The sequence below is a fragment of the Euprymna scolopes genome, chromosome 3, assembly GCF_053919585.1.
Source record: "Euprymna scolopes isolate OS-2025 chromosome 3, ASM5391958v1, whole genome shotgun sequence".
NCBI lineage: Eukaryota > Metazoa > Mollusca > Cephalopoda > Sepiida > Sepiolidae > Euprymna > Euprymna scolopes.
This window is the reverse complement of record NC_136484.1, coordinates 51,193,796-51,213,901: the sequence shown is the minus strand read 5'-3', so window position 1 is coordinate 51,213,901 and position 20,106 is coordinate 51,193,796. Positions and strand designations below refer to the sequence as shown.

The window sequence follows — 20,106 nt, the reverse complement described above, 5'->3', positions numbered from 1 at the left end:
ATAATATTTATTCTTTATATGCATATATATTTCATTTGGATTTTTCGTCTGATTCTATGTATATTTAGTAGTAAATAATGCGTGAAGTTCGTCATCATTGTCTGACTTCGGAACGTGAGTTTTGTGTACAAACATTTTATTTAAAAAAAAAAACAACAAAAAAAAAACAAGAGGAAGGGGGGAAGAAAAAGGGAAAAAAACTAAAAAACAAAAACAACTCCAGCCAATTCAAACACTGATCTGTTCATTTGGATTTTTAGTCTGATTCTATTTATGTTTAGTTTGTTTTGGATTTTTTTTTTTGTCAAACTCATTGAATTGTACCCATCACCTTCATCCTGATCATTTTTTTTTTTTTATTATTACATTTTCACCCCAAACAAGGCACATTGCCACTTTAATGTAGGGGGATACTATCAAGGGGAAACATCTACTGGGGTACTATGTAGGGATTAGGGCAGCGAGATGTTGGTTCATGTTGCACTTGAACTTATGCATGTCAGTACAGTTGGGGAAGCAGTGCCCTGGAATGGAATTCCAAAGTCTAGGAGTTCTGGGGAAGAAACTACTGGAGTAGAAAGATCTTTTACATCTAGGGATCTCTACAGTGTGGGGGTGGGATTTTGCAGCTTGTCGGGTCTGTTGAGGGTGTTCACGTCGTGGGGGCACAAGTGCTTGCAGTTCTTCAGAGCATTCACCATTATAATACTTGTAGAACAGGCAGAGGGATTCAACGTTTTGATGATGGGACAGAGGTTGAAGCTTAGATGCCAGTTTAGGGCCTATCAGATTTGCGACTCTCTTTTGAACCCTGTCAAGAGCGAGAGACTAGTAGCCGATGCACCAGCCCAAATATGACAGCAATACTCCATACATGGGCGAATAGTGGCCTTATAGAGGTACAGGATACTTTCGGGTGTTAGAAGTTTTCTAGCACGGTAGAGAGAGTCCACCTTCCTGGCAAAGCCCTCGATGTAATTGTTCCAACTCATGTTTCCTGTGAACGTTAGGCCAAGGAGCTTAACGCTCATTCATGTGTATTTTACATGTATGTGTATGTATACGTGTGTGTATTCATATGTAAGTACATGCTTATATGTGTGCCTCTATGTGTGTATGTTTGCATATGTGTGTACATGCATATGTATGTTTGTGTGCATTCTGTGTGTATGCATGTGTTTATTTTCATGTGTATGTGGGGTGGAGAGGCCTCCCGTAAGCCGTGGTGAAGGCAACCCCTCTAGGAGAAGTAAATCTCTGATTTAAAAAACCATAAAGCGGGAGACTAGTACCCGCATTAAGCTGGTCTGCAGTTTAATTTGCTGCTGGCTATCTTGCTCTTGCTTGTTACTGGATCTCAACATTTTGAACCGAGAGAGAGATTTAGCTGTCGTACAAAGCTAAATCTATGTAACATCATCTTTGTATAGATACTCCCTCAGGCATTATTCTATAAAAAAAATAGTCCTACAGCGATGGAAAAGTTGTGACGCATGTAGGCTTGAAATGTTGGAAACATGTAATAATTGATCTGGCATCATTATATGTATCCGTGTGTGTATGTACGTATGTTTATATATGTACATCTGTATGTATATGTATATATATGTGTATATGTATGTATATATGTTTGTGTGCGTTTGTATGTACATATATGTTTATGTGTGTATGTATGTATATGTATGTGTATATAAGTGTATGTGTGTATAAATGCATAGATATGTATGTATATGTAGTTAAATGTATGTGTATGTATATGTGCATATATGTGTACGTATTTGCATGTGTATGTATGTTTGTGTTTGTATATGTATGTGTATATATGCGTATGTATTTGTGTATCTATGCATATGTGTATGCATATGTATTATATATGTATATATATGTGTATGTTTAAGGATATGTGTGTGTGTGTGTGTGTGTATATGCATGTACGTATATATATATGCATGTATAGCAATGACGGTCTTCAGTGTCGTGTCTGTTTCAGTGTGTGAATTCGCCGGTACCACTAAAAAAAAAAAAAAAGTAATGTTAGGGCTCATGGACTTTAAGTGTCTGAGGGAGTGGCACTCGTCTGACAAGACGTTGCAATCGTCATATATATGTATATATATATATAAACACACAAAAAACAAACAAAAAACAAAAGTGAGTGAAGTAAAAAAAAACAAATAACAAACAAACAAAAAAATCAAAACAAAGTATTTTTTGGTCATTTCGTTATTCGATTCTTAACTTTGCGGGTTATCAGTTGGAAATCCTTAACGTCACTAATTTAAAAAAATACAACAACAACAACAATAGTGAATGACGGTAAAAAACAAAGTTTGTTTTCATTTTGGTTATTTCTTTATTTGTTGTGTACCATGAAGAATCCTCCAGCTATGGGCAAATAGCCCCTTTGCCTTGTGAATGCATTGGGAAATGCAAAGGCTAAGGGAGTAAACCCCGACAAAAAATCTGGTCTGGAGTTCCGATAGGCGAATGGTGAAGCTCTGCCACATCTTTCCGACAGCTCCTGCAGCTGCGCTGGCACAGACTGTATTGGCTTGCCTTTCCGATGGAATCTTCCTGCAACACCAAGAGGGGGGCCCTGATAAATGGGCAAACCAAGGTTCTCTTATTACCTGCCCAGGCCTGCACCTGGTTAGCCACAGCAGCCACTATAGCAAATCAAACTAGACACAGAATGCCATTGCCTCAAGAGACAGAAGGTTGCCATTATATATATATATATATATATATATATATATATATATATATATATACAGTGGGTGTGGCTTGATTATGCAACACCTAACTTTTTATATAACTCCTCAAACATGTATTGAATCTTGAAAGTTTTCTTTTCAAAGCATTATTTTTATACAGACTATCATGTACTTATGCATTAAACCCTAAACATTTTGATTAAACTTACTTTTTTTATACAATATTTTTTTTGTACAATGAACTGTCCGGTTAGATAATAAAAAATTTAACAAATACAGAATCGGAATGAATAGAACACACAGTAAACTATAAAATAAAACAAAGAAAACAGTTTCAATGTTATTCACTTTATCTTACCAGTCAACATAGCTTCCTCCATCTTTAAGAATTTTAAGAAGACGCTTGTCGACGGCAGAATAAGTTTTTGGACTTCACATGGCTTAATTGATCTAAAGACTTCCACTACTGCATTCCAGAGAGCATCCAAGGTGTTAAATTGCATCCCATCAGCATAAATTCTCCGTTTAATGATGGCCCACAAATTTTCGATTGGATTTAAGTTGAAGCTGTTGGGAGGCCAAACCATCAATCTGCCTTCTGTGAAGCCATGATCCCTTAACGGGACTTGTGTGCAGGTGCATTATCTTGCTGAAATATCAAGGGTTTTCTCTCCATTAAAGTTTGATTTTTCAGCCAGGAAATGAAGAAGTCTGTATAAGCTGGCAATAACTCTTGGAATTTTTACCCCTTGTGGCACACTAAATGGTCCAATAATCTCATTGCTTTTGATTCCCACTCAGAACATTATACCTCCACTGCCTTGCTGCAATTTGATCCATTATGCAACTGGGCGACCATTCAACACCCAACCAGATGATCATCCGTCTGGTCCATCCAACATTGCTCGGCATTCATCAGTGAAGACAACGTTCTTGAAATCCATCCTCATATTGTTCAGCCCATTGAACACATTTTCCATGTGATTCTTGCTCAATGGGGCTTTTTTATCAAGCTCTTAACTTTTCCAAGACTCCTTAATGCCTCGCACCTTGAAATTTTCAACATTTGGGGCGCTCCAGCTTGCAAAAAAAATGTTCTTGCTAGTAGAATGGAGTGTTCTGACCATCTCCCTGGCAATCCGGCGCATATTCAAGTCAGACGGCTAAAATCCATATCACAAGACTATCTAACTGAATAATTTTAGTATATCTTTGTAGTGGGAAGAAAATATCACAATTAAACTATATACTTCAAAAGTTTACCCGAGAATGTGAAAATTTAAATTTTAATAGCAAAAAATTGATTTGCATAATCAGACCGCACCCACTGTATATATAAAACGACAAAAAAATTATAAGTGAACCTCTGTCATAATTTACTTCATAAGTAGGCAACCTGGAAACATCGTAAGCAAATAAATAATAAATTGCTAAAAAGTTGACTTACCAGTAACATTGCCATGGCTATTAGCTAGAAAAAACAAAAAAATATTTTCATGAAATTCAAATATTTGACAATGAAAAAGTATTGTCCTGATAAAAGAAAATTTTTAAAAATATATATACATCCTCCAACATTTAAAAAGCACAAATAAAATAATATTTATTATTCATATACATAAAATAACAAATGTTTTTATATATATATTATTCGAACATAGTAGTGTTTGAATATATGTTTAAGCGTTAGTTTTACTCGTTTAGAACTGCTTTAAAGCTTCACCGCTCACTCATTTTACAACCAAATTTCAAACAATTTTTGACAGTTCATAGGTCACCTTCTCAGCTATATTATAAATAATTATAATTAGATGTATTTTGGAAAAAAAGTTTAAATTTTTGTTCAGTAAAAAAAAAGTTATAATAAAATTACTGGTGTTCCAAAATTCTCAGAATTTGTAAAGAACCAATAGACGTTTTTGTCTGATTGGCTGTTGGTTACCATAGTAACAAATCTATTATGCTACCCCAAATCGGCTGGGAACATCGGGAATGATGAAGTAACAAGATATACAAGAAGGAAAGTTCCTCCAAGTTTGTAGCAAAGTGCTAATGTAGGGAAGATAGCAATAATATATATTTTTCCTTCCTAGTAATACTTTCATTCGTTGCATACCGCATTGTTCGTCCTGCCGCCATGATTATGTCACTAATAATACACCGCTGTCCCAGTCTGTTGCTCAGCTGTATTGTCATTGATAACTCACTGTCACTGTGCTAAATGCCTAACTGACCTTTGCCTTAGCTCGACGGTCAAAACTGACTGCTGAATTATTTACTTAAGTACATCTTTTATTTGTTTTGTTTATTTAGTCAATTTAAGAAAATGGAAATATTTTTTTATAGATTGTTGACAAAGCAAAGCCTGGAAAAATCATGGATTACATAGACAAATGCAAGCATAAAAAGTAATATGGTTAAGATTAAACTTAGAAAAGTAAAATGGCTAGTTGTTAAAACTGAAAAAGAAAAGGACAAGATATTCTAGTAAATAAAATAGATTTATAACTTAAAATATTGCAGCATTAAGAACTGTTAAATTGAATGTTTTTAAAAAATTCTTAATTCTGCAATATCTAAAGTTATAAATTTATTATTTTTCTTACTAGAATATCTTGTCCTTTTCTTTTTCACTTTTAACAAATAGTCCTTTTACTTTTCTAAGTTTAGTCTTAACCATACTACTTTTAATACTCGCATTTTTCTATGTAATATATATATATATATATATATATATATATATATATATATATATATATATAAATAAAGGCAGCTAAAATTATAAGAAAACCTCTGTTAAATTTACATCATGAGTAGGGCACCCTGGAAATATCGTAATTCTAAAAAATAATCAAATAATTAGAAGCAAAAAAAGTCAACTTATTAATAACATTACTATGGCAATTACCTAGGAAAACAAAAAAAAAAAATATTTTTATGAAATGCATATATTTGACAATAAAGAAATTTCCAGATAAAAGAAAATATTTTAAAATATACACACATCCTTCAACATTTGTAAAGCACAATTAAAATAATATTTATTCTTTATTTGCATAAAATAACTGGTGTTTATACACACACACACACACACACACACATATATATGTGCGTGTATATACACACACACACATATATATATACACATACATTATATATATATATATATATACACACACATACAAACATTATATATATATATACACACACATACAAACATTATATATATATATATACACACATACATACATTTTATATATATATATATATATATACACATACATACATACATACATACATTATATATATACACACACATACATACATTTTATATATATATATATATATATACACATACATACATACATACATTATATATATACACACACATACATACATTATATATATATATACACACATACATACATTATATATATATATACACACACACATTATATATATATACACACGCATACATTATATATATATATATACACACATTATATATATATACACACACATTATATATATATATACACACATACATACATTATATATACACACATACATACATTATATATATATACACACATACATACATTATATATACACACATACATACATTATATATATATACACACATACATACATTATATATATATACACACATACATACATTATATATATATACACACACATACATACATTATATATATATACACACATACATACATTATATATATATACACACATACATACATTATATATATATACACACACATACATACATTATATATATACACACATTATATATATATATATATATACACACACACATACATGCATTATATATATACACACATACATGCATTATATATATATGTATATATACACACATACATGCATTATATATATACACACACATAAATGCATTATATATATATGTATATATACACACATACATGCATTATATATATACACACATACATGCATTATATATATATGTATATATACACACATACATGCATTATATATATATATATATATATATTAGCTGTACCCGGCCACGCGTTGCTGTGGCTCAGTTTGTTAAAATGGAACACATGTGAAAGTAGAGAAAAGTTTGATTCTTGTTTTCAAGAGAATGTACAAATTATATTTTTTTTAACAGATGTTAAGAAAATAAACAGAAAAATACTTCCATCATTAATTATGCAAAAAAATAAATAAAATGTTGATTTAGTGTTTCAATATGCTTATAAATTACGATAAAACTTGCTGAGTATGCACTGTTTTACGGTTGTTGTAAAAATGGAACGGAAACTTAAATTTCGCTTCATTTTAATCTTTCTTAATTTTTTAATTGTGCCCCCCCCAAACAAATATAATCAAAACAGTAACATTCAACAATTGTACTTTATGTATATAAAACACAAAATGGGTGTTTGTATTACTGTACACATAGATTCGAAAAAGTTGTCAAGAAACAAATATATAACAAATAAATGTTATCAAAGGCAAGATAAGTTACTTTTCTGCCAAACTGGATATATTTTTTGTGTTTTTATTCAATGTAACATATTTATTCAGCTCGAAAAACATAGTGTTTACCGATGTATTCGAAAATTCAAGATGGCGTCTCACACCCTCTTTAACACTGTAAGTATGGAAAAAGGTGTTATAAATAAAAAACTATACAAAATACTATTAAAAACCCGCCGAATATATGTCAACCTATGTCACGGTAACATATTGAGCGAGTTTTTAACAGTATTTTATCCGTTTTTTTATTTATAACATCTTTTCCCACACTTACCGTGTTAAAGAGAGAATCAGACGCCATCTTGAATGTTCCAATACATCGGTAAACACTGTATGGTTTTCAAGCTGAATAAACATGTTACATTGAATAAAAACACGAAAAATATATCCAGTTTGGTAGAAAAGTAACTTATCTTGCCTTTGATAACATTTATTTGTTATATATTTCTTTTTGGACAACTTTTTCGAATCTATGTGTACAGTAATACAAACCCCACAAAATATTTATTAAAAAAAAAAATAAAAAATAAAAAAAGTTAATAGCGAAAGGGAAATAATTCCATTTTTAAATGAAAAAGTCAGTTTACTTAACTTACTGTATTAATGCTATTTTTTTTAAGCAAGAAAAAAAAAGGTAAATATCCAGATACGCTACTACAGAACACCGACCACTCTAATTTGTTTTTTTATAGGTAATTGAGGTCGCTGACAACGAATCTGATAGTCAAACTTGGGGCAAATTTACCGTTTGCATGGTATTTACCCCTGAACCCACGAACTTCTTTCCACCATTTTGCAGCATCCGTTTATGCTACGCGCATGCACGCTGTAGCATAAACGACGGCTTCACCAAGCAAACTATGTTGGGGGAGGGGATTTTTTTTTCCAGGACATAGAATTTTCTAATTTTCAAAAATACATTATAGCGCTTTTTGGGTGGAAAATTTAAAATTAGCTGAAAAAGAAATAAAATAAGAAAAGGAAAGCACACCAAGTTGGAGTAGGGGGGGGGGTAATTTATCTGTTTTTTTTTTTACCTGGAACATCGAATTTTCAAATTTTCCGTAAGTAACGCACCGACATTTACCAATTAGAACACCATTTAACATTTTCTGAAGATTTTACTTTGTACATTGGGGGCGCGAGTGGGGGGGGGGGGATGGGGGGGGGGGCGGCGGCGGATGTGATGTTGGCGCGTGCGCCCCAACACCCCCCCCCAAAAAAAAACCAAATTAGAGTGGTCGGTGTTCTGTAGTAACGTATCTGGATATTTACCAAAAAAAAAAAATATTTAGGTTTGGCTATAAATTCCTAAACTCATTTCACCTTAAATAATTTAGGTGACTGAAATAGGAATCTAATTGAATCTTTAATTTCCTGATTAGTATCCGATAATTCATTTTTCTTCGAGTTATATCGAATACATTAATACGGACTTTAGGGGCTTTTTTCGTAATGTTACTGCAAAAATTATTTTTTATTGTTACAAATTACGATGCTTTAAAAAAAGCAAAAATAAATTCTTGCGTTTTTTATTTACTACTGAAAACCATAACTTTAGTAAAGGTATTTTTTGTTTAAACAAAATAAAACATTTTCACCAAGAGTTAAGTAAAAATAATTAGTTCATTATATTCTGCGATCATTATTTGAAAAATACTGCAATAAAGGGAGGAATCAAAATGTGTATACACTTTGAGCGTCGGCATTCATTTTTCGACCACGTGTGGTTAATTTAAATTAAAGTTAAATCACATGGTTACATTATCAATAAACCCATTGAAAATTTACCGATATTGTAAACACATTCTGTTTACATTAAGCCTGTAGTGTTTTTTTAGTGATGCAATGTTGTCAACTGAGATTTAAAAAAAAACCGCGAGATCAGGAGAAAGAAATGTCCAGAAAATCGCTAGCCAGTTTGGCAGAAAAGTAACTTATCTTGCCTTTGATAACATTTATTTGTTATATATTTGTTTTTTGACAACTTTTTCGAATCTATGTGTACAGTAATACAAACCCCATCGGGGAGATTGGAATGCCCCCCCCCCCCCACCACCACCTAAAATGTACTTGGAAAAATCGATTTTATAGTGAGATTTAAGAATGGTTAGTCGAAAAAAAGGTGAAAAACAAAACAAATAATCAATAAATAATTGTTACCAAAGGCAATAAATGCTACTTTTTTTTACTTATATGAATGAGTTTATTTTATGTTTTAAAGTATTTTCAAGCAATCTAATGCGGGTGTCTCTGGGTGCCAAATACCTCCCGATTTTCTAGAATTTCCTGCTAGATTGTAAACGAAATCTCCAGATCTAGCAGGAAAACCGCTAAATTGAGACACTGGTCACGTGACAGGAAGCGGTAATAAATAATTGTCCCTAAATAAAAAAAATCGCCTCTCGGTAAAAAGAAATCCACCTATTTATCATAGAAAAATTAAGTATAATGTTATAATTAAAAAGGAATATATACAAACACACATGGATATAGTAAACATATTATACCAAAACGTGGGAGCCATCCGTCCAGTGGTTTTTTAGACAATTAACTCCGAACGAACCATCATTTACATTTTTATATATATAGATATATACACACATACATACATACATATATATATATATATATATATATATGCATACATACATTATATGTATATGTATATATATACACACACATACATACATTATAAATATATATACACACATACATACATTATATATATATATATATATATACACACATACATACATTATATATATATATATACACACATACATACATTATATATATATATATACACACATACATACATTATATATATATATATACACACATACATACATTATATATATATATACACACATACATACATTATAAATATATATATACACACATACATACATTATATATATATATACACACATACATACATTATAAATATATACAAACATACATACATTATATATATATATATACACGCATACATACATTATATATATATATATACATACACGCATACATACATTATATATATATATACATACACGCATACATACATTATATATATATATACACGCATACATACATTATATATATATATATATATACACGCATACATACATTATATATATATATATATACACACATTATATATATATATATATACACACATACATACATTATATATATATATATATATATATATATATACACACATACATACATTATATATATATACTAGCATGGGTGCCCGGCGTTGCCCGGGTGTTTGGAGGTGTATGCTGAGCAAAAAAAAGGGGGTAATTTTTTAAACTTTGACCCCTATTATGACCCCTGAAAATTTATTGTTTTGGGCTCAAATCAAGTTATTAAGTTAGATCCATGTCCACGGAAGCTATATCTAAAATTTAAAGTGTGTAGACCCAAAATTGTCGGAGAAGTTTGGTAGAGTTCTCAAAGCTCAAATCGTTGAACTTTAACCCCTTAATCGCCAAATTTCTGGCTAAAAACCGATCACATAGATTTTTCCAAATCTCAGTATCCTGTATATCAAATTTCGAGTCTGTAGACTAAAAATTGACAGAGTTATTTCGTAGGGAAATGTACACAGACACACACACACACACACACTTTCACTTTTATAGATATATAGATTTAAAATTTGAGTCTGACAGAATGACAAAATTATATTGCAAACCGATATATTAAACAAACGAACTTCAAAGAGACAAATGAACACATAAGTAAAAACAATTTGTATTAGAAAACATTTATTATTCCACGTCTTTTTTTACAGACCTGACGACTGAGGTTCGCTCTTAATAAAAATTGTTTTTTATAGTCTTGACTTTTTATAGTCTTGACTTCCTTTTTCATAAAAAACTAAAAAAAAAAAATCAAGAAAGAAAAGAAATTTAATTTTTTTCATTAATTTCTTTCTGTGCAAAGCAATTCTTTCAAACTTACTCTGTTTCCAAAATGTTTTTATTTTATTCCCCTCCCCCTTCATTCATTTTCCTCCGCATCCTGGCAAGATTACTGTACACATAGATTCGAAAAAATAGTCAAAAACAAATATATAAATAAATGTTATCAAAGGCAAGATAAGTTACTTTTCTACCTAACTGGATATCTTTTTTGTGTTTTTATTCAATGTAATATATTTATTCAGCTCGAAAAACATACAGTGTTTACCGATGTGTTGGAAAATTCAAGATGGCGTCTCACACCCTCTTTAACACCGTAAGTTTGGGAAAAGGTGTTATAAATAAAAAACTATACAAAATACTATTAAAAACCCGCCGAATATATGTCAACCTATGTCACGGTAACATATATTGAGCGAGTTTTTAACAGTATTTTAACCGGTTTTTTATTTATTACACCTTTTTCCAAACTTACCGTGTTAAAGAGAGAATCGGCCGCCATCTTGAATTTTCCAATACATCGGTAAACACTGTATGCTTTTCGAGCTGAATAAACATGTTAAATTGAATAAAAACACGAAAAATTTGCCTTTGATAACATTTATTTGTTATATATTTGTTTTTTGGCAACTTATTCGAATCTATGTGTACAGTAATACAAACCCGAAATGAATTTAAGACCACGAGTGAAATGAGAAAAAGAAGTCAGCGGGTTTGGTTGCCATAACAACGTGACGGTAGTGAACGTGTGTGTGTGCGTGTGTGCGCGTATTTCGTGTAGTTTAGTTTCGTATAATAGTTTCGTATTTTTTTAATTTGTAAATAACAAGTTATTAAAAAATTAAACCCTTCCAAGATGGACAATAAATAAAGCCATAATATTTTATGGTAAAGGTAAGAGCGTAGAAACGATTGTTTTTTAGGAGATGTGATTATTGGATTAACCAATCAGAAATCGTCTGTGGCACACACACATCTCTGTTTTTATAGATATATAGAATATAGATATAGATATAGATAGATAGAAGATAGAAGATAGATTAAATGTTAAATAGATTTTGTAAATAGTACAGTTGAAATGATTAGAATATTTCCAATATGTAATAAGGTCGAGGTAATTAGTTAAAGAGATTTAATATAATGTGATATGCAAATGAGCATAAGTCATTCGATATGGGGGTGGTTTGTAGAATAGTATATAAAGAAATTAGGCAAAGATTCTTATATCTCCTATAACAGAAACATCCTAAAATGGGTTCTAATGTTTCTCTACCAGGAGAGATCTACCCTCTTACCTCCTTTATATTTCGTTGATGGTGGAGAGCTGTACACACAGACATAAACACACGAACCCTATTACTTTATAAAAATATAGATATATATATATACACACATACATACATTATATATATATATATATATATATATATATATATATACATACACACATACATACATTATATATATATACACACATACATACATTATATATATATATACACACATACATACATTATATATATATATATATATACACATACATACATTATATATATATATATATATACACATACATACATTATATATATATATATACACATACATACATTATATATATATATATACACATACATACATTATATATATATATATACACATACATACATTATATATATATATATACACATACATACATAATATATATATATACACACATACATACATTATATATATATATACACATACATACATTATATATATATATACACATACATACATTATATATATACACATACATACATTATATATATATATATACACATACATACATTATATATATATATATATACACATACATACATTATATATATATATACACATACATACATTATATATATATATACACATACATACATTATCTATATTTTTATAAAGTAATAGGGTTCGTGTGTTTCTGTCTGTGTGTACAGCTCTCCATCATCAACGAAATATAAAGGAGGTAAGAGGGTAGATCTCTCCTGGTAGAGAAACATTAGAACCCATTTTAGGATGTTTCTGTTATAGGAGACATAAGAATCAATGCCTAATTTCTTTATATACTAGTCTACAAACCACCCCCATATCGAATGACTTATGCTCATTTGCATATCACATTATATTAAATCTCTTTAACTAATTACCTCGACCTTATTACATATTGGAAATATTCTAATCATTTCAACTGTACTATTTACAAAATCTATTTAACATTTAATTATTTAATATATTTTCATTTAATTTTATATTCGATTTATTTCACTTTACATATATTATCAAAACAATTCATTGGCGAGGAAAGCTTTATGTTTTGGGATTGTATTGAAAATGTAATGGAAATTTCAATTTCGTTCCGTTTTAATCTTTTTAATTGAAAGAATACAATTCAACTATCGTAATTTTATATAAATAAACAAAAACAAATATTTTAAAATAAAACTTTATTAAAAAAGAAATAATTTTATTTTTAAATGAAAAAAATCAATTTAGTAAAATAATTGTATTAAACACCCCCAGCCTTGTCAGCAAACCTGTAAACCTATAAAAGTTAACATTTCGAATGTAAACAGTGATTTTTCGATTTTGTTAGCGCTTGCCGCAATTAAAGACAATTAAAACGGAACAAACTTTATTTCCATTCTATTTTTTAAACAACCCCCAAAACATAACGCTCTCTTCCAGTTATAGCCAATGTTTTTTTAATTAAATAAAACAGGTCAAAATAAACAGATAAGCGCATTTTCTTTTACATTTTTCTTACAACCATTGTCATTTAACCAACTGCAGGATATCGTTACTTTTGTGGGGTTGTTTTGAAAATGGCACGGAGATTATAATTTCGTTCCAATTTAATCTTTCTGGTCGAGCCTATTTCGAAAGCCTGTCTTATCATAGATTTGAACTACAAATAATTTATTACATTTTGATTATTACTATCTTAAGACTTAAAGCTTATATTTATTTCATTTTTCTATTTATATATTGAATTAGTTATTTCCAGTCTTATTTAAACTTAGCTCTTTCTTTAAACCGGATGAACCTTTTATAAAAATATGAGTTTAACGTAAAGAACACGAACAAGGTTTTATTCAACTGAATTTCTTCCAGTTTACTAACAAAATATATAAATTTAAAAGAGATATAATTAATAAAATAAAAAGGTTATGTAATTTAAAAGAAATACACATACTCACAAAAGCAGAACTTTTTTTACACATTTTTTTCTTTAAAACCATAACAATGAGACTAACAATTACCTAGATCTTAGTAATTATTTGTTTTAATAGAACTGTTTTAATTGTACTGTTTACTTAGTTAACCTAAGTTGGTATTACATTTATTTTACATTTACTTTTTTTTTTTAATTATTACTTTTAGATTGTGACGTTTACACCCGGAAGTAATGAGTCACACGTAGGTCGCTTTTATTCATTCCTTTTGGTCAAGATCAAAGTGTAGTATCTGTTCTTCAGATGCTGCACTTCATTTTCTTGTTCTCTTTCGGTGGAGGAGAAATCCTTCACGACTGAGACAATTTTTATTTTTGTACCTTTTCTCCACGTTAAAAAACGACCCTGGTGTCTAACTCTGTCCCGTGGGGAGGCATAGTAAATAGGTACAATATAATTGTTTATAATTGTACTATTCAGAAATATTATTTATAGTTCGTCCATTTCAGTTAGTATACATTTCCTTTACGCTTAATTAATTTACAATCATTAATATCGTTAAACAATTCCGTTTAAAACCGAAATTATGCCACCCAAACGAAGTAGAAACGAAAGTGAGGAAGAAAGAATGGAAAGATTGGAAGCTAATAGACTAAGAGTTGCTGCAATTCGCTCCAATGAAAACAATTCAGATAGAGAAAGACGTCTAGAACTTAACAGGATACGTCAAAGAGAAAGGAGAGCAAGACTGTCAGATTTGGAAAGAGAAACCCAACGTGAAGCTGACAGAACTAGACATGCTGTAAGGCGGTTAAATTCATCACAAGATGAAATTCAAGAAAGGCAAAGATATGCACTGGAAAGAGAAGCAATATTACGATTGAATGAATTATATGAGGTAAGTAGACGTACACAAGGTCAGTTGAGAGTGGCTCAACGACATCAGAATGAATCGGAAACCCAACGAAGCTTTCGCCTATACCAAGGGCAACAACAAGAGGGTGCATGGAGAGAGAGAGTATGACTTTGCCCCAGCAATTGACAGAAAACGAGGCAGCTAGACAACGAATGACTGCTTTGAGACACCATGAAATAGAACACTGCAATAGAAAAGGATTGCTCTACAACAAAAATGACTCTCTCACTACAGCTGATATAGGAAAAATGGACAAAGTATGTCAACATTGCTCAGCTGTAAAATTTAAAGGAGAAACCCCTGGTTGTTGTTCTTCTGGCAAAGTTGTGCTTGATAGCTTTCCACCACTGCCTCAGTTGCTTCAAGATTTGCTCTCCGGCAATGGTCCCATCTCTAAAGATTTTCTGCAAAATCTACGCTGTTATAACAATTGTTTTGCAATGACATCATTTGGTCACAAAATTGCGGCAGTACATGGGTGGAATCCTTCTTTTAGAATTCGAGGCCAGGTTTGCCACCAGATTGGGAGTCTTTTACCACTTGAAGATGAAACAGCAAAGTTTATTCAAGTCTACTTCTTGGATAGTCTGGAAGAGGAACTACATAATCGGGGACGTGACAGTAGACTCAATAGAGACATTCTCCAAAGTCTGACTGAATTTTTACATGAGAACAACAGCTTTATTTGTCAGCTGAAAACAACAAAGGAGAGGATTGAAGAAGAACACTTGGTAGAACATAAAGTTGTCATAAAGGAAGACCGAAGGCCGCAAGAAGAGCATCCACGGCGATTCAATGCTCCAACAACAACGTATGAGATTGGAATATTAATGGAGAATGAACCAACAGCTAACCGGGATATTGTCTTGCGTTTTAGAAATGATACATTAAAATGGATCTCCGAACTACATCCCCTCTACGATACTTTAATGTACCCGTTAATGTACCCCTATGGTTCTCCATCTTACAACATCTACATGAAGGCATCCAATGGGCGAAAAGTTACCCAACAGCAATTTTATTCGTACCATTTAATGACTCGGCCTGGAAACTATTTTCTCTGGTACCGAAGGCTATTTCAACAATGGCTGGTGGATGTGTACTGCAAGATTGAAACAGAACGTTTACAGTTCCTGAGGCGTGAGCAACAGACCCTGAGAGCTGACAATTATAGCAACTTGAGAGATTCAATTCTTAGGGAGGATTGGAATCCAGAACAGTTTGGTCAACGAGTTGTACTTCCGGCAACTTATACAGGAGGCCCTCGATACATGTTTGAGCGTCAAAGTGATGCCATGGCATATGTTCGGCGAATGGGCCGAGCCGACCTCTTCATCACGTTCACAACAAATCCAAAGTGGACAGAAATTACAGAAAATTGTCTTCAAGGGCAAGACCCTCAGGATCGTCCAGATATTGTTGCCAGGGTTTTCAGGCAGAAGCTAAAAAAGTTACTTGAATTTATTAAAAAGGGAGGATTTGGCAGGCTGAGGGCTTTCCTGTACAGTATTGAATATCAAAAAAGAGGACTGCCGCATGCACACATCCTCACCTGGCAGGCCCCAGAGGACAAACTTCTACCAGAAAAAATGGATCTCTGCATATCTGCAGAGATCCCTGACAAAGAGGAAGATCCTGATCTTCATGCTAAAGTGATGGCACATATGGTGCATGGACCTTGTGGACCATTTAATCCAAATTGTCCATGTATGATTGACAACAAATGTTCCAAAAAATACCCAAAAGAATTTCTTCAGTGTACCGAGCAAGGCCAAGACTCTTACCCCAAGTACAGGCGAAGAAAACCAGAAGATGGAGGCCAGACTGGTACAATAAGGATGAAGAGAAATGGTCGGTATGTTAATCAAGAAATAACAAACCAGTGGATTGTTCCGTACAACAAAGTCCTCCTTCAGCAGTTCAACGCTCACATTAACGTAGAAATTTGCAGCTCGATCCAAAGCATCAAATATGTCCTCAAATACGTGAATAAAGGATGTGATCAAGCAGTGTTTGAACTACAAAGAACTGATGGAGCAGCTAACCAACAAGGCCAAGTACAAAGTCACATTGTGGATGAGATCCAGCAGTTCCAGAATGCAAGGTATGTCGGCAGTTCAGAGGCGGCCTGGAGGATATTGGAACATCCCATCTATGAACATTTCCCCCCAATTGTACAACTTTCTGTTCATCTTGAAAATGGGCAGCGTGTCATGTTCTCAGCTGATACTGCTCTGGAACGAGCCCAAGGTCCACCGCCTGCCACAACTTTGACAGCATTTTTTCAACTCTGCCATGAGGATGACTTTGCAAGGGGTCTCAAATACGCAGAATCCCCTGAGTTTTACACTTGGAACAAATTGACAAAGAAATGGATGAGAAGAATGCGTGGGGTACAAGTTGAAGGTACTGAAAATGATGATGTATGGAAGGCACCATGCATTGGGAGAATCTACACGATTAGTCCAAAAGCAGGGGAGTGTTATTTCTTACGCCTGTTGCTCAATGAGGTTGCTGGTCCAACTTCATTTCAAAATTTGCGAGCATACAATGGTCAGGTGTTTGAAACATACAGAGCAGCGTGCCTTGCTCGAGGCCTTCTAGAAAATGACCATCACTTGCATCAAGCAGTAGGAGAGGCAAGTGCCACTCAATCACTTTCAAATTTGCGAAGCCTATTTGTGATAATTTTAACAGCCTGTGAGCCAAGAAATCCTCTTGAGATCTGGATGGCTTTTCGTGATGTAATATCTGAAGACATTCTTCACAGATACAGGCAAGAAGTTAACAATCCAGAAGCAGATTTTAATGAGGACATCTACAATAAAACTCTTTGTCTAATTGAAGAAAAAGTTCTCCTTATGTGCGGTCAACCATTGGCAAGCTATGGATTACCTGCACCAACGCAAGGGAGAGATGAAAGACTCGCGAGAGAGTATCAACGTGAAGTTACTTATAATCTTGAAGAACTTTCCCTACAAGCAGAAAATATGCAAGAAAAACTGACCGATTCTCAAAGAGAAGTTTACAATTCATTCATGGCAATGTTGGAAGCACAAGGTGAAATGAACAAAAACATGATGTTTCTTGATGCTCCAGGTGGTACGGGCAAGACTTTTGTAATCAATTTGATCCTTGCAAAGATTAGATCCATGAGAAAGATTGTGCTTGCAACAGCATTCAGTGGCATTGCTGCTACTCTACTACAAAGTGGCCGCACTCTTCACAGCACTTTTAAAGTACCCTTGGATACTCATCGAATGGATCAGCCAGTTTGCAAAATTACTGGTAACTCAGCCTTGGCAAATGTAATTAGAGACACCTCTGCAATCATTGTAGACGAAGCCCCAATGACGCACAAGAGTGCTTATGAAGCAATTGACCGAACACTGCAAGACATCACAGGAAACAAGAATCCCATGGGTGGCATTCCAACCTTATTTTGCGGTGATTTCCGTCAAATCCTCCCAGTGGTTAAAAATGGCACAAGGGCTAACATTGTCAATGCAAGTTTGAAACAATCCTATCTCTGGAGGCACGTTATAGTGAAGAGACTGACTACTAATATGAGAGCCTATATCTCTGATAACACAGCTGCAGCAGACTTCTCAAAATTGCTTCTCCAAATCGGTAATGGTCAGTTTCCTATCACTTCTTCACCTGACACAATTAAGATTCCAACTGCGCTTGGTAAATGTGTCGGTAATCAGAAGCAACTGAAAGACAAAGTGTACCCAGACCTGCAAAACAATGGAAAATCACCGGATTGGCTTGCTGAGAGCGCTATTATTTCGCCATTAAACAGCAATGTGAATCATTTGAACAATTCAATAATGGATGAATTTCCAGGAGACACAAAGCAATACAAGTCAGTTGATTCGGCTACTAATGAATATGAAGCTGTTCACTACCCTGTGGAGTTTTTAAACGCTTTGGAGATATCTGGAATGCCTCCACACATTTTAAATCTCAAAATTGGATCGCCAATCATGATTCTTCGATCCTTGGAACCGCCAAAAACAACAAACGGAACCAGATGTGTTATCACCAGATTGCACACCAATGTACTTGAGGCCACCATTTCCTGTGGTCCCTACAAAGGCGAAACCGTTCTACTGCCAAGGATCCCCTTAGTTCCATCGGACTCAGAACTTCCATTTAAATTCCGGAGACTCCAATTTCCTGTGAAGGTGTGTTTTGCAATGAGCATAAACAAAAGTCAAGGTCAGACATTTAACACCATTGGCGTAGACTTGACATCAGACTGCTTCAGTCACGGTATGTTCTACGTCTCCATCAGCCGGACAGGAAGTTCAGAAAAACTCTACATTCTGGCTCCAAATCAAAGCAGCAGAAATGTAGTTTACCCTGAGGCTCTTCAGTGAAAAGTTCGATAAATGGATATGAGGAAAAACTGACATGATCTGATTGTGGTAAGTTTTTAGTATTGAATGTGCAAGATAAAATTTAAGCAAGAGTTGAAAATTACTTCAATGAAAAATTTACTATGTAACATCAAGTAACCTTCCTTTTTGATGAAAATGTTTTGTGAAGTTCCTGATTGAATTTCAGTCACTACAAGAGGTAGTTAAAATGTTAATCACCTTATGCAATCGTTGCTCTTACAACATCAACTTACTGGAAAGGTGCCCACAGATTTTGGTACCCGAGTGCGCAACAAAGCTCCGTGCGAAGCACGGGTATCTTTGCTAGTATATATATATATATACATACATACATTATATATATATCCACATACATACATTATATATATATATACACATACATACATT

General features: G+C 32.8%; 1 protein-coding gene across 1 annotated transcript in view; it reads right to left on the bottom strand.

The window, feature by feature from the left end:
- The window catches only part of LOC145261032 (uncharacterized), an 85,639-nt gene that overhangs the window by 42,272 nt on the left and 23,261 nt on the right, over nucleotides 1-20,106 (bottom strand). Inside the window, exon 6 of the mRNA XM_080119175.1 lies at nucleotides 4,162-4,185. Coding sequence (XP_079975301.1) covers nucleotides 4,162-4,185 — 24 coding nt within the window. The remainder of the gene's footprint in view (nucleotides 1-4,161; nucleotides 4,186-20,106) is intronic.